The sequence below is a fragment of the Microcaecilia unicolor genome, chromosome 2, assembly GCF_901765095.1.
Source record: "Microcaecilia unicolor chromosome 2, aMicUni1.1, whole genome shotgun sequence".
Taxonomy (NCBI): Eukaryota; Metazoa; Chordata; class Amphibia; order Gymnophiona; family Siphonopidae; genus Microcaecilia; species Microcaecilia unicolor.
The window spans coordinates 546,836,185-546,853,715 of record NC_044032.1 but is presented as its reverse complement, the minus strand read 5'-3'; the positions used below and the strand labels follow the sequence as shown (position 1 = coordinate 546,853,715).

The window sequence follows — 17,531 nt, the reverse complement described above, 5'->3', positions numbered from 1 at the left end:
TTCACCAGCAAAAGACCAAAGCATGGTACAGATCTGAAAACTCAAACTTCTACATAATCAACCAAAAATACAAAACCCTGAATTTTCAACTTCTTCCTAAAAGTGGAATACTCTCTTTCCAAATGCTGATCATGCCATAATTTAGGACCTATCACTTAGCATGTTGACAAGTGAATTGCAACCTGATCTTTATTAGGAAGTTGAAGCAACAAAGGCTTTGAGAAACACAGTATATGTATCAGTTCGTGTGAATGACAGACCTCAAATATACTAGAATATCGTAAAACAATATTTTTCAAATTCGGTTAGCCTGGAATAACATACCTGTTCAGTTTAGACTTCAGCCTTCCTACTATCTTTCTTGATGGTCATTGAAAACTTATTTGAAACATTCTTTTGAATAGATTGTACATTTTTTTTTCTGACTTGATTTGTGGTTTATATATTTGCTTGTATGCTCCTGGCAAGTTTGCCAGTATTCTTTATGTATGTCACCTAGATCTAAATGGGGAGTGGACAACTGGGAAATGTTGAGAATAGAATACAATGGAGTAGCAGGCCAGGGTTCAGATATCTCTTCTGCCACAGACATTCCCTGTGACTTTGGGCAACTCACTTATCCTTCCATTGCCTCAGATAGACTTTATAAGATCTCTGGGGCAGGGAAACTTTACTTGAGCTCAGACTATGAAAAGGCAAGTAATAATCTAAAATTTTAATTTGTTATAAAGGGGCTAATTTAAGAGGCATTGTTCTGTATACCTGTAGCTGTTATTTTCAGGCCTATATCAAAATCGATTCATTTTGAGTGGGGTGTTCCTTTGTACAGGTAAATTATATGTTTAAATCTCGTTATTGACACACAAAAGATAATACTGCGAAATCATACAGTTCCAAAGTGTCAAATGATTAACAAATTTCTCCTAAAACTGTAAAGACCTACCCTCATACAGGTAATTATATAAAGTATTAAAGCAATTTCAAATCATAATGTTAGAATGAACAGCAATTTTTATTCATGTTGGAATAAAACATGTGGCAGTTCAAATCCCAGAGTGTTTCTTGTATATCCTGCGTGCAGGGAGTTTCTATGTAAAAAAAAAAAAAAAGACCAATAATTCTTGATATCTGTACGGATCTTCTGCTGTATGTACTACATGTTTACAAACAGTGGCACTATCTCTCTATATAAAACGCACCTCCAACGTTCTAATGAAGCCTCTGTTAGCCAACATTCTAAGTGAAGGGGGTGAGATCGCATTGTGTCTGCCCCGCCCACGTGTCAAACGTGATGACGTCGAGGGCGGAGCAATGACACTCAACCAATCGCATCGCTCGGCAGCGAAGCATCAGGGAAGGAGGCGGCGCTCTCGACGTCTAGCCTTCCCTTCGCTGTGTTCCGCCTTCTTCTGACGTCAAGGATGATGTCAAAAGAAGGCGGAACACAGCGAAGGGAAACCTAGACGTCGAGAGCGCCGCCTCCTTCCCTGACGCTTCGCTGCCGGAACCGCCACGGAGGTAAATTTAAAAACAACAAAAAAAAAAAAAAAACACCCATGTTGGGGGGAGAGAAGAGGGTGGCCACTAAAGTACAACAATGGGAGCGGGAGGGCAGGGGAGAAACGACAGCATGGATGCGAAGGGGGGGGGAGAAGAGGGCGGGCCAGGCTGGGACATGGGAGAGAGAGGAGCATGGATGCGAGGGGGGGACATGGAAGGGAGAGAGGGGACTTGCTCGAAAAGGATGAATGCAGGCGGCAGGGGATAGAGGAGCATGGATGGCCATGGATTGGGAGGGGAGGGCTCAGGGAGAGAGGGGAATTGCTGGAAAGGGATGAATGGAGGGGGCAGGGGACAGAGGAGCATGGATGGGCATGGATTGGGAGGGCAGGGCTCAGGGAGAGAGGGGAATTGCTGGAAAGGGATAAATGGAGGGGACAGATGGGCATGGATGGATATGGATTGCAGGGCAGGCCTCAAGGAGAGAGGGGAATTGCTGGATAGGGATGAATGGAGGGGCCAGGTGACAAAGGAACATGGATGGGCATGGATTGGAAGGGCAGGAGTCAGGAAGAGGGGAATTGCTGGATAGGGATGAATGGAAGGCACAGATGGGCATGGATGCATATGGATTGCAGGGCAGGCCTCAGGCAGAGAGGGGAATTGCTGGATAGGGATGAATGGAGGGGCCAGGTGACAGAGGAGCATGGATTGGAAGGGCAGGACTCAGGGAGAGGGGAATTGCTGGATAGGGATGAATGGAGGGGACAGATGGGCATGGATGGATATGGATTGCAGGGCAGGCCTCAGGGACAGATGGGAATTGCTGGATAGGGATGAATGGAGGGGGCAGGTGACAGAGGAACATGGATGGGCATAGATTGGGAGGGCAGGGCTCAGGGAGAGAGGGGAATTGCTGGAAAAGGATGAATGGAGGGGGCAGGGCACAGATGGGCATGGATTGGGAGGGCAGGGCTCACACTCTCTCTCTCATATACAATGTCTTTCTGACTCTCACTCTCACACACTCTATCTCACACTGTATCACATTCACTCTCTATGTGCCACACAGTCACTCACACACTCGCTTGGTCTCATACACTCACTCTCACAGAGAATCTGTGTCTCACACATACTCTCTCTCTCGCCCACACACACACTCTCTCTCACACTGTCTCACATACACACTTGCACACACTCTCATTCTCACACACACACTCTGTCACAAACACACTCACACCCACACTCACTCTCTCTCTCACACACTCACACTTTCACTCTGACTCTCAAACAGTCACTCTCACATACACTCTCCCAAACATACACACTCCGAGGAAAACCTTGCTAGCGCCCGTTTCATTTGTGTCAGAAACGGGCCTTTTTTACTAGTATTTTATAAAAAGGCTTAGTGCTAGCTGAATGTTTTATATAATGCTGCCCTAGATTTTTACTATCGTATATATATTGTCCCAAACATTAGTATTACAGCAGGAGAGTGAACTACAAAATCTAATCAATAGTAAATTATATTTTTATAAAAGTCTTTTTTATAAGGATCATCAGATCTTAATGCAGCTCACACCATAGGAACATATTGTTCTTTCTTCATATAGAGGAAAATGGATGCGGTGCAAATCGTCATTAGATCACCCTTGTTTTTTTTAAAGGATATATTTTATGCAGTGTATCATAATTATTCACAAAAAACGTGCAATGTAGCACAGCACTTACCTTTATAAGACGGCAACAGTGCTTAATAGCAGGACAACCTCCACCGATGTGGCCAGGTTTTGCAAAACCTTCCTCAGGGAAGAGGTTCTCTAGAAACAAATAAGAGCATCTCAAATATATTATAACAACCAGCATCGATCCCTCTTGTTATGAAGTTTATCTATCAAAACAATTTCCAATTTCACTCATAGTAACATAGTAGATGACGGCAGAAAAAGACCAGCATGGTCCATCCAGTATGCCCAAGACAAACTCATATGTGTATACCTTACCTTGAATTTGTACCTGTCCTTTTCAGGGCACATACCATATAAGTCTGCCCAGCAGTATTTCCCGCCTCCCAACCACCAGTCCCGCCTCCCATCACCGGCTCTGGTACAGACCGTATAAGTCTGCCCTCCTCTATCCTCGCCTCCCAACCACCACCCCCTCTTCCCCCCACCTGCTCCGCCACCCAATTTCAGCTAAGCTTCTGAGGATCCATTCCTTCTGCACAGGATTCCTCTATGCATATCCCACGCATGTTTGAACTCCGTTACCGTTTTCATCTCCACCACCTCCCGCGGGAGGGCATTCCAAGCGTCTACCACCCTCTCCGTGAAAAAATACTTCCTGACATCTTTCCTGAGTCTGCCCCCCTTCAATCTCATTTCATGTCCTCTCGTTCTACCGCCTTCCCATCTCCGGAAAAGATTTGTTTGCGGATTAATACCTTTCAAATATTTGAACGTCTGTATCATATCACCCCTGTTCCTCCTTTCCTCCAGGGTATACATGTTCAGGTCAGCAAGCCTCTCTTCATACGTCTTGGAACGTAAATCCCATACCATCCTCGTAGCTTTTCTTTGCACCGCTTCCATTTTTTTAACATCCTTCGCAAGATACGGCCTCCAAAACTGAACACAATACTCCAGTTGGGGCCTCACCAACGTCTTATACAGGGGCATTAAAACCTCCTTTCTTCTGCTGGTCACTCCTCTCTCTATACAGCCTAGCAATCTTCTAGCTACGGCCACCGCCTTGTCTCACTGTTTCGTCGCCTTCAGGTCCTCAGATACTATCACCCCAAGATCCCTCTCCCCGTCCGTGCCTATCAGACTCTCCCCGCCTAACACATACGTCTCCCTTGGATTTCTACTCCCTAAGTGCATCACTTTGCATTTCTTCGCATTGAATTTTAATTGCCAAACGTTAGACCATTCTTCTAGCTTCTTCAGATCTTTTTTTCATGTTTTCCACTCCCTCCGGGGTGTTCACTCTGTTGGAAATCTTGGTGTCATCCGCAAAAAGGCAAACTTTACTTTGTAACCCTTCGGCAATGTCACTCACAAATATATTGAACAGAATCGGCCCCAGCACCGATCCCTGAGGCACTCCACTACTCACCTTTCCCTCCTCCGAGCGAACTCCATTCACCACCACCCTCTGGCGTCTGTCCGTCAACCTGTTCCTAATCCAGTTCATCACTTCGGGTCCTATCTTCAGGCCGTCTAGTTTATTTAAGAGCCTCCTGTGGGGAACCGTGTCAAAAGCCTTGCTGAAATCTAAGTAGATGACGTCCATAGCACGTCCTTGATTTAATTCTCCTGTCACCCAGTCAAAGAATTCAATGAGATTCGTTTGGCACGATTTCCCTTTGGTGAAACCATGTTGTCTCGGATCTTGCAACTTATTGGCTTCCAGGAAATTCACTATCCTTTCCTTCAGCATGGCTTCCATTACTTTTCCAATAACCGAAGTAAGGCTTACCGGCCTGTAGTTTCCAGCTTCTTCCCTATCCCCACTTTTGTGAAGAGGGACCACCTCCGCCGTTCTCCAATCCCTCGGAACCTCTCCCGTCTCCAAGGATTTATTAAACAAGTCTTTAAGAGGACCCGCCAGAACCTCTCTGAGCTCCCTCAGTATTCTGGGGTGGATCCCGTCCGGCCCCATGGCTTTGTCCACCTTTAGCTTTCCAAGTTGTTGATACACATTCTCTTCTGTGAACGGCGCTCTATCCACCTCATTCTCAGGTGTACTTTTGCCAGTCCCTCTCGGTCCTTCCCCAGGGTTTTCTTCAGTGAAAACAGAACAAAAGTATCTGTTTAGCAAATTGGCTTTTTCTTCATCATTTTCTACATAGCGTTTTGTTGTATCTTTTAGTCTCACAATTCCCTTTATAGTCTTTCTCCTGTCACTAATATACCTGAAGAAGTTTTTGTCTCCCCTCCTTACATTTCTAGCCATTTGTTCTTCCGCTTGCGCCTTCGCCAGACGTACCTCTCTCTTGGCTTCTTTCAGTTTCATCCGGTATTCCTCCCCGTGTTCCTCCTCTTGAGATTTTCTATATTTCTGGAACGCTAACTCTTTAATCTTTATTTTCTCAGCCACTTGCTTTGAGAACCATATCGGTTTCCTTTTTCTCTTGCTTTTATTTACTCTCCTTACATAAAGGTCTGTGGCCCTGTTTATTACTTCTTTTAGCCTGGACCACTGTCCTTCCACTTCTCGTATGTCCTCCCAGCCCATCAGCTCCTTCCTCAGGTATTCTCCCATTTTGTTAAAGTCAGCTCGCTTGAAATCCATGACTTTGAGTTTAGAGTGGCCGCCATCCACATGAGCCGTTACATCAAAACAAACCGTTTGATGGTCACTGTTTCCCAGGTGTGCAGCCACTCGGACATTTGACACACTATCCCCATTTGTGAGCACCAGATCCAACGTGGCTCTCTCCCTCGTGGGTTCGTTCACCATTTGTCTGAGCAGAGCACTTTGGAAAGCATCCACAATCTCTCTACTTCTTTCCGATTTTGCAGACGGAACCTTCCAATCTACATCCAGCAGATTAAAATCTCCCAACAACAGCACCTCTCTTTTCTTCCCCAACATTTGAATATCAATTATCAGATCTTTATCTAGTTCTTCCAATTGTGTCGGGGGTCTATAGACAACACCCACGTGGACCAAGGTTCTATCCTCTCTTTTTAAGATGATCCATATCGCTTCTTCCTTTCCCCAGTTCCCTGTCATTTCAGTCGCTGCGATATCATTTCTCACATACAGAGCTACTCCTCCACCTATACGTCCCTTTCTATCCTTCCTAAAAAGATTATAGCCTGGTATGTTTACAATTGAGCCATGTCTCTGTGACTGCAACATAAGTCTCATATACTCCTGCATAGATACAAAATGGCTGTGGCATCTTAGCGCGATCTCTAACTTTAAATGCGCTACAGCTGAGAAAGTTGATAGGTTCTAAAGTCTGAATGGGACAACCAGTCAGCTTAAAGTAAAGACCACCAATCAATCTCTGCTTTTAATCCATCGGGATAAAGCGTATGGAGCTGGAAAATCCATCGTTGTTCTTTATAATTTAATAACTGATTAATGTTCCCTCCTTCCCACCCCAGTTGAATATGATCTATAATTCTCCACCTAATATCAGTGAGTAAATTTTGATAATTCTGCCAATGTTGAGCCAATGGGGCTGTAAAAACCAGAATTTTTTATCCTACATTTATGTTCAGTCAAACGTTGTTTCACAGGGCGACTCAATTTACCTATATATATCTTCTGACAGGGGCAAATTATGGCATACACCACATTACTAGAAAGGCAATTTGTAAAAGATCTAGAATAAATCGGACGTGTATCAGCTGAGTATTGCCACATAGGACCCTCAATAGTTGTTTGACGGAACATAAATCTAGGATAAAAAAATCAGCTTTTTACAGCCCCATTGGCTCAACATTGGCAGGATTATCAACATTCACTCACTGATATTAGGTGGAGAATTATAGATCATATTCAACTGGGGTGGGAAGGAGGGAACATTAATCAGTTATTAAATTATGAAGAACAACGATGGATTTTCCAGCACCATACACTTTATCCCAATGGATTAAATGCAGAGATTGATTGGTGGTCTTTACTTTAAGCTGATTGGTTGTCCCATTCAGCCTTTAGAACCTATCAACTTTCAGTTTTTTTGATCAGCTGTAGCCTATTTAAAGTTAGAGAAAGCGCTAAGACGCCACGGCCATTTTGTATCTATGCAGGAGTATATGAGACTTATGTTATGGTGAGTGAAATTGAAAATTGTTTTGATAGATAAACTTTATAACAAGAGGGATCAATGCTGGTTGTTATAATATATTTGAGATGCTCTTATTTGTTTCCAGAGAACCTCTTCCCTGAGGAAGTTTTTGCAAAACCTGGCCACATCGGTGGAGGTTCTCCTGTTATTAAGCACTGTTGCCATCTTATAAAGATAAGTGCTGTGCTACATTGCACGTTTTTTGTGAATAATTATGATACACTGCATAAAATATATCCTTTAAAAAAAACAAGGGTGATCTAATGACGATTTGCGCCGCATCCATTTTCCTCTATATGAAGAAAGAACGATATGTTCCTATGGTGTGAGCTGCATTAAGATCTGATGATCCTTATAAAAAAAACTTTTATAAAAATATAATTTACTATTGATTAGATTTTGTAGTTTTCACTCTCCTGCTGTAATACTAATGTTTGGGACAATATATATACGATTGTTTCATTCTAGTCCCTACTATTGGCCCTAGATTTATAGGCACAGGCCTAAATGTCTATCTTGCTAGCTGTTGTCATCCTCTAAAATTGAAAAGTGCCTGTACCCAGCTTTGTGTGGATTTTTCCCAAAAGGATGGTAAATAAATCTTAATAGATAATTTCAGGATTGTTGACTTAATCTTGCCTATTATCAAATTTTTTTCTGTACATGCACTTGAACAGCTGTGGAAGTTTTACAGGCATTATAGATAACATGCTTTTTTTTTTTTTGTTTGTTTCTGAACATTTTGGTGCTCTCTTTTACAGTATGGTGGTGATATAACAAGAAAAATGAAGCTTCTGAAGAAGCAAAAAGAAGGAAAAAAGAAGATGAGAAAAATAGGAAATGTGGAGGTGCCAAAGGATGTATTTATTAATGTGTTAAAAAGACAGCCAGTCAAGTAGACCTGAGCAAATCATGCAATAACCTGTCCACAAATCAAATGGAAGGTAGCTGTTGATATAGTTTTTCATTATCATGTTCTGATAAGGTACTCAGTATAGAAAATCATCTTCTTGCATCTGAATAGTGTGGCTACTGTGTTAGTCCACTTTTAATGATAAATACAAAAAAAATGATAGGATGATACCTTTTTTATTGAACTAATACAGTTTTTGACTAGCTTTCACAGGCAACGCCTTCTTCAAGGCGGAAATGAGCCAAACATGACAATATCAGAAAGTATAATTAAAACAGAAAAGCATTCTAATGACAGTCCTACAGGGAAAGTTGGGGAGTGAGAAACAGAGAAGGGGGAGGGGTGATCAGAATGTGGCAAAGCAATATAATCTTATGGCTTATAATGCAATAGATCTTTGTTGAGGGGTGGCTATCAAAATATTTCATTCATTTTAAACTTCAAAGGTCTTACATTCCTAGATTGTTTTAAATTTTCCTTTTAGTATTTTGACTGTAAAGTCATTGATTAATGTGGTGTCTTTGTGAGTTGATTCTTGCCTTTAGCATCTGTCCTGTTTCTCTATTGCTTCAGATTAGGTGGTTGTTGGAAGGCCAGCATTGGTGGAGCTGGAAGTCTTTTTCAGTAATTCTTCCTCCTGGAGTAGTAGCTGCAGATCTTTTATGATTTTCTCAGTTTTTCCAGCTCTGAATTGTATGTCACACATTCACCACATTAAATACCACAAAGATGAACAGGGTGACACATTTGTGATGAGCACTTTGTAATACCAGAGCACTGCACCAATGGTTTTATGGTCAAAATACTAAGAGGAAATGTTAATCCAAGAATATAAGACCTTTGAAGTTAAGATGATATGTTTTGACACCAGAGAGGTCTGGATTTCCTATCACATTATAATAACTCATAAAATTATACTGCTTTGTCATCCTCTAACCACCTAGCTACCCCTCCATTTTCTCATACCCCGCCTCCATCCCTAATGTTTCCCCCATGAGACTGTCATTGGAATGCTTTTATACTTGTTATATATTCTGCTATTGTCAAGTTTTGCTCATATCTGATCTGAAGAAGAAAGTGTTGCCTTTGAAAGCTAGTCAAAAATGTTTAGTCCAATAAAAAAAAAATCCTCTTTTTTCATTTAATTTCTATTTATTATTCTTCTAAAGTCATTGTCCAGATCATTTAAATCCCTTAAAAAATCATTGCATAATGTAATAGTCAAATCTGCCCCTGGTACTGCTAAGCTTAAAAAAAATCCATTTGTTTTTTAGCCTTTTCCATTACTTTTCAAGGACACCTAGATGTGGAAGGAATTAATTTTATATGCAGGCAAAGCAGATTGCCAGTTCAGACTCTGCCGATCTGTCAAATTATGATTTTTTGAATACAGCCTCGATTTGTTGGATAAAAGGTAAAATAACAAAAAAAAAACCAAAAAACATTTGCATAAAAAGTAGCAACATCACCACTGTTCAGTCTGAAAAGAGACACTAGGCACTGACGCCTAACTAGTTCTTATTTTGGATATGGATTTTTTGGTTTTCAACTTGTCAGGATTTGTTTTTGGCCAAAATGTTAATGACTCATGTTCTGCTTTATTGATGGCTTTTTAAGACTTAATCTGGTCTTACTTGGATTTGTGTACACCATACATGTACTATATGCATACACATAAATGATCACACGCAATCTAGCAAAACTGTTTTTGTGTGTTAAGCATACCAAACTTTCACAAGCAAAAAGTTTGTCTTAATTTGTTTTTGTAACAGGTGACTTGACTGTACATATATTTTTGGTCTTTTGAAGCCTAATTAATAAATACCAAATTTTCAGAAAACTTTTGTGAACTGTTAATTTTTCTAATTAAAAATGCTATTTTTGGGGTCCTTTTACTAAGCTGTGGTAAAAAGTTGCCTTAGCATGCGATTTTACGTGGGTTGTTTCCACATGCTAAGGAGAAATTAGGTCTTACCTGCTAATTCTGTTTCCTGTAGGCCCTCCAGACTGGTCTAGATACTTGGGTTATGCACACTTACCAGCAGATGGAGACTGAGAACACCTAAGCTTGAAACTGTATAATAGTCCTGTGCAATTCCTAGCCAGCTAGTATTTCACTAACAAAGCAGGGCAAAAGGACAATACCCCCAATGGCTGTTCTCTGGTCCCAACACAGTCACAATACAGACTTATAGGGTAAGACCTACCTTTCCATGAGCTTTAAAAATATATATATAAATCACACACTACATGTACGTTGAGAACCACAGGGATAAACAACATGAAGTATATACAAATATCTGGCTGAATCAACAGAATCCTGTATGACCTTTCTTCATGCATTTCTGCATTTTCTGAATATCAATCGGGAAGGGAGGGTATGGATGGCCTAAAGGAAAGAAAATTAGCAAGTAAGACCTAATTTCTCCATCCTTCTCAGCTCTCCAGACTGGTTCAGATGCTTGAGAAGTACCAAAGCAGTAAAACTAAGAGTGGGTCCCTCAGACACCAGAAGACAATAATTCTGTGCCAAAGGCCGCATCCTGTTTCACTTTTTTTTGTATGTCAACCTGATAATGCTTTGTGAAGAAGTGTAGAGAGGACCACACTACTAGACAGATATCTTGCGACAGAATTAGATTACACTCCACTCGAGGCTGCCATTCTCCTTGTGGAATGTGCTTTAAGAAGTGGCGGCACCTGTCACCCATTGAGAGGATGTATTTATTTGGATTTTGCTCACACCTTTTCTGTAGTAGCTCAAGGTGAGTTACATTTAGGTACATTGGGTATTCCACTGTCCCTGGAGGACTCACAATCTAAGTTAGACGTGATAGCCTTTTTAAGCCAACGAGCTATGGCTGCCTTAGAAGCCACTACTTCCTTGTGCTGACCACCATGGAGTACAAATAGATGATATGATTGCCTAAACTCATGCGTTCTCTGCAAATAAGCCAACAATCCTTTCTTGACATCCAAAGGAGACCATCGCCTCTGTTCCTGATCCTTCAAAATCACCTAAGACAAGTAAAGAAATAGTCTGATTCTTGCAAAAGTGGTGTTGGCCTTGCATGTGAAAGGAAGGTGCCAGCCATAAGACTACCTTTTCATTAGAAAATAGCAAGAAAGGCCCACGGCAAGACAAGGCCTGTAACTGTGAAATCTTTCGAGCTAAGGCAATGGCAACCAAGAAAACTGCTTTCAAAGTAAGATCCTTCAACAGCCAGAGGCTCAAAATGTGAGGCAAATAACACTACCATCTGAATCCTCAAGGAGGCCAAAGCCAAACTTTCATCCAAACCGTCTTGAAGAAAAGCTAAGATTTCAGTGAGGGACGCATGCAATGGGCTGTGTTCCCTTTCTTGACCCGAGCCTTCAAAGATACACCAAACTCACACATAGGCAAGAGATGTGGATGCCTTCCATGACCACAACATGGTATTTATCAATGCCGATAAATAACCTCTCTTCCACAGCCGCACCTCTGAAGAGCCAAGTCGTATGAAAGAACAAAGACTAATCTGGCATACTGACTGGGCCCTGCACCAATCAGTTCTTCATTTCCTAAAATTGCAGTAGATTGCCCACCACCAGGTGAATTAGATCTCTCTACCATGATCTGTGGGGCTAATCTGGAGCTGAAGTAGACAAACACAGCGGGGGTGACACGAAGGATGATGCAGAACAAAAACATCAAATGGACTAAAAAAGTTCACATCAGAAGCTTTATTCAGGATAAAATGGATATGCCAAACTTAGAACCACCCCCACACAAGCTCCCTCCTCGGAGATCACCACAAAACTGGCTCTGTTTCAAGCTCTCTGCCCACACCCTCTAACACAACAGGAACTGCCAATTTGGGCTTCCCAAACAATTTGCACTGAGCCCCAGGAGAGTCTAACCCTTTGTGGCCACATGCACAACACCGATGCAGCTGGTCAGAACTCATGCTGCTCCTCTGTTCCTCTACCACAAGGAGCCCTGAAGAGAGAGACAGCTCACCTGCTAGCAAGTGGAAAAGACCACAGAGGACTGCAAACCTCAGCCAGCCAAAAAAATCTGTCTTGGGAGGGCTCAAAGAACTCTGCTGTGAAACTCTCAAGTTTTTTGTTAGAGGTTGTTGCTGATGGCTATGAACCAGCCATGCAAGGCTCCAGTGAATCACACCAGAGCCAAGGTACAATGGTCCTCCCTGCAGGAAAGACTGAGGAAAGAGAGACCCAGCTGCAGCACCCCTGGGACAAGTGGCCCCCACAGACCAGCACCCCAATCACCGAAGGCTTAAAGGAGATAGCCTTTGAAACCTTGTAGCTATCGTCCCATGATTGGAACATGTATATACACCACTGGTATCAATATATAGATGATATATTTTTCCTTTGGAAAGGCAATCCACAACAATTGCAGGATATTTATCAATGGGTCAGTACTACAGATGAATATATCAGGTTCACTATGCAATTGTCAGAGACTAAGATCAATTACCTAGATATAACAATGATAGAAACCAATAATGGGTTGTTCAAAACTATGGTATTCTCTAAACCAACGGCTAGAAACACATTATTACAATTTTCAAGCAGTCATTCAAAAGCATTAAAAAGAAGACTTCCTTTTTTGCAATTTTTGTGAGTTAGAAGGATTTATACAGAAAGGATGACTTCACAAGAGAAACGAAGAAGTTAAAAACTAAATTGAAATAAAGAGGCTATCCCAAAAATATTCTAAAGTGCTCATATAAAAGAGCAAAATATAATCACAGGGAATTACTACTGTAGTCCTGAATTACCAACATAGAAGACGATATGCCTATGACTTTTGTTACTAAGTACACCACGGGTTCTATCTAACCCCTTTTTAAACTCCGTCAAGCTAACCGCCCGAGTTTAAAAAGGGGTTAGATAGATTCCTAAAGGACAAGTCCATAGACCGCTATTAAATGGACTGGAAAAATTCCTCATTTTTAGGTACAACTTGTCTGGAATGTTTTTACGTTTGGGGAGCGTGCCAGGTGCCCTTGACCTGGATTGGCCACTGTCGGTGACAGGATGCTGGGCTAGATGGACCTTTGGTCTTTCCCAGTATGGCACTACTTATGTACTTATGTACTTATGTAATACGCCAGTGATTTTTTAAAAATTATAATCACACCCATTGTTTACAGATTCAAGTTTACGAATGGCATACTCAAGAGGATGTAATTTAAGAGAGTTCTTAAATAAGACACTAATTACCTCTGTGAGCCATACAAATATGCAATAAGACAAACCAAAAGATCCTACTACAAAACTAAAATAGAACCAGACTACAAAGACCTGAAGAAATTATACCGATTTGTAAACACGCTCCTAGATACCACTCCTATCACTACAACCAACATTGATATCCCATCTGCAGATGATCTTGCCAACTACTTCAAGGAAAACATAATAAAACTACACACTACGCTTCCTCAACAGAACACCGATATCGAACAATTCTTCAATCTACTGAACTCAAATTATGAAGAATACCCCTCAGACCGCACCTAGTCAAAATTTGCTCATCTATCCACCGAATCGGTTACCCAAGTGATTCACAAATTCTCCAATACTCATTGTAAACTGGACATCTGCCCAATTACTTAAATCAGCACCCAATTGCTTCATTAAAGACCTTATCTAAACTGCATGCTCCAACAAGGTCTCTTCCCCCAAGAAACATGGCGACATAATACTCACCCCACTACCGAAAGACACAAAGAAAAAAATGAATGACCTTACCAACTGTCGCCCAGTCACAACCATCCCAATAGTAGTCAAATTGATGGAGAGTATGGTGACAAAACAGCTTATGGAATACCTGGACAAATTCTCATTATTGCATGAACCACAATCAGGATTCTACTCTTCCCATAGCACAGAAACTGTACTAGTCACTCTCCTGGCCAAATTCAAGCATGAAATTGCCACAGGTAAAAGCATACTCCTCCTCCAATTCGACATGTTGAGTGCATTCAACATGGTAAACCACAACATACTTCTACGCCTTCTAGATCATTTCGGGATTGGAGGAAACACACTTAATTGGATCAAGGTGTTACGATTGTGACCGTGACCTCTCCCAGACTTACCTTATTCTGGTGGTCAGCTTCTGTGCTGGCTTCTGTTTCTTCTTTCTGTGTTGCTAGAGCTGGCTCTGTGTCTGTGGGCTGGCTGCTCCCAGCATGAGTCTAATTGCTTTACTATACTGCAACTGTGTGTGTTACCTAAGCTAGCTGCCTCTGTGTGCTGGTTGCTTCCACTGTGGCTGTAATTGCTGTGCTATACTGCAGCTGTGGGGGTTAAGCCTGAGTTAGCTCTAGCTCTGTTTCAGTATGCTGTCTGCCTGGGTCTGATAGTGGTGACATCATCAGGCAGGGCCTTGATAAGGAAGTGGTGTTCCTCCCTTCAGAGCCTTTGCAACGTTTGCTTAGTCGTTTGCTTTAGGTCCAGGTTAGTGGTAGTGCAGTGTGCACTTTTGATCTGTGTTATCTTCCCTGCTTTTCCCTTGTGGCTCCCCTGCTTTCCCTTTTGGTGCTTTGGAAGCACTTCTGTGATTGGTGCTTTAGTAGCACTTCTGTGTTTGGTGCTTTAGAAGCACTTCTGGGTTTGGGGCTTTAGAAGCACTTCTGTGTTTAGTGCTTTGGAAGCACTGCTGTCTTCTGTGTTTAGCTTCCCTGTTTTTTTTTTCCTTTTGGCTCCCCTGTCTTCCCTTTTAGTACTAGGAGCTCTGCTGGTAGTTTGGTGCTTAGGAGCACTGTAGTTAGTTTAGGGTTGTAGAGCTGTTGTGCTTGGTGCTTAGGAACACCTGTGCTAGTTTATGTGTTTAGGATCTCTGCTCTTTCCCTGTGGCTCCCCTTTTGTTGGCTTCTGTTTGGAGTTCTTCTGTTGGTTAGGGCTTGGGAGCACTTATGTCAGTTTAGGATTTAGGAGTCCTGTGGTATCCAGTAAGTCCTGCCGGCCACTCGAACCCAGGGGCTCAACCCTTGGGGGGCAGTGGCTAAGTGCAGGTGAAGCTGTACGGACCAGTCCAGTGTGCTCCAGTCCATGGTGCTCTAGTCCAGGGTGTTCCGGTCCGGTGTGTTCCAGTCCTGTGTCCTCCAGTCCGGGGGATTCCAGTCCAGTGTTCCAGTCCTGTGTCCTCCAGTCCGGGGGATTCCAGTCCGTGTGTTCCGGCTCGCTGGGCAGTGCCTGCAGTCCCTGCCGGTGCCGGTGTGCTTGCCCAGCATTGGTTGGTGGGTTTTGCCTGCTGCTGTCGCTCCTTGTCAGCAGCCCAAGGGCTCACATTTGCTCCAGAGCCCGGCCCCGTGGGCTCTGAACCTGAGAACCTGACACAAGGGTTTCCTAAGCACCAGAACATACCAAGTTAAATCAAAAACAAACATATCACCACCATGGAAAGCAGACTGTGGAGTACCTCAAGGATCTCCACTCTCACCAATACTATTCAATATAATGATGATTCCCTTGGCCAAATCCCTATCCAACCAAAACCTTCACCCGTTCATATATGCAGATGACATCACAATTTACATCCCTTTCAAACATGATCTAAGAGAAATCACCGATGAAATCAAGTGTGGTTTGGACATCATGGACTCATGGGCAAACTCATTCCAATTGAAATTAAATACTGAAAAAACACACTGCCTTATCCTCTCATCCCAACATAATAATTATAAACCCACAACCTTAAACACCCCAAATCACACCCTCCCTATCTCAGACAGCCTCAAAATAATAGGCGTTACAATTGATCGCAATCTCACACTTGAGAGCCAAGTAAACTCCACTATAAAGAAAATGTTTCATTCAATGTGGAAGCTTAAACGTATAAAACCTTTCTTCCTGAGGGAAATTTTCCGCAACCTGATACAATCAATGGTGATGAGCCACGCAGATTACTGCAATGGAATATAAGCGGGATGTAAAGAACAACTCATAAAGAAACTCCAGACAGCCCAAAACACAGCAGCCAGGTTGATATTCGGTAAATCATGTTTCGAAAGTGCCAAACCCCTTCGAGAAAAACTGCACTGGCTCCCAGACAAGGAACGTATCACCTTCAAAATCTGCACCTTGGTCCACAAGATTATGGTGAAGTCTCAGGATATATGGTCGACTTGCTTGACCTCCCAACCAGAAACAGAACATCACGTACCTACCTAAATCTCCACTACCCAAGCTGCAAAGGTCTCAGATAGAAATTAACCTATACATCCAACTTCTCCTACATAGGCACACAATTGTGGAATACACTGCCAAAGACTGTGAACTCAATCTACGACCATCTAAACTTCAGGAGATCATTAAAGACCTACCTATTCAGAAAAGCATTCCCCACCGACCTAACCTAGATGCCTCTAATCTGCAACACAGCAAACCATAAACTGTACTGGACACTATATATTACTTCCTATTTTCGATCCCTAGGCACCCGAATATACTAACTTTAGCCGACCCTAACATCAAATTGTATTTGTTTCCATACCAGTCTAGGCGATTGCCTTATGGTAAGATGTAAGCCACATTGAGCCTGCAAATAGGTGGGAAAATGTGGGATACAAATGTAACAAATATAAATAAATAAATGCATGTGGCCACTGCATTAAATGCAATATTACCAAGGAAGGTTCAACATTTTTAAATCCAGTTGATAAACTGTACAGATTCAAACATTTTATGAATTGCAATAGTATGTTTATTGACTACATAATTTTATGCCCTTGCAATAAAATATATATAGGGAAGACAATATGGGCATTTAAAACTAGGATGATAGGACATAAGTCCTGCATTACACAGGCTAGACATGAAGCGCCTTTGGTGACACACTGCATTACAGTATCTTACTCATTTGAAGAATTGTGATGTTTTGTTATTAATTCTTTCAATAAAAGAACTAGCAAGACTTATAAACCTCTTAGATACACTGGAGTACAAAAACCTCATAGGGGAAAAGCCTCAGAACCCTTCCTCCACTTCTTATTTATAGAAGAGCATATGGTAGGAATTTCTCTGGTGCATTTACTTCAGTGACATAAAAAACCCCTTGAGAATTTAATTGTTAAAACTCCAATGAAATCAGTTTTCCTGGATCCTAATACAAGTGATTTATTTGGAGTTTTAACAATTAAATTGTCAAGAGTTTTTTTTTATGCCAATATTCCTAACATATGCTCTTCTATAAATAAAAAGTGGAGGAGGGGTTCTGAGATTTTTTCCCCTTTTTTGTACTCCAATGTATCGAAGAGGTTTATAAGTCTTGCTACTTATTTTATAGAAGGAGTT

At 41.9% G+C, this 17,531-nt stretch overlaps 1 protein-coding gene across 1 annotated transcript in view; it reads left to right on the top strand.

The window, feature by feature from the left end:
- Positions 1 to 9,653, top strand: part of GUF1 (GUF1 homolog, GTPase) — a 127,481-nt gene extending 117,828 nt beyond the window's left edge. The window contains exon 18 of the mRNA XM_030191345.1: positions 8,068 to 9,653. Within this exon, the coding sequence (XP_030047205.1) occupies positions 8,068 to 8,205 (138 nt within the window). The 3' untranslated portion in view covers positions 8,206 to 9,653. The remainder of the gene's footprint in view (positions 1 to 8,067) is intronic.
- The last annotated feature ends 7,878 nt before the right edge of the window (positions 9,654 to 17,531 follow it).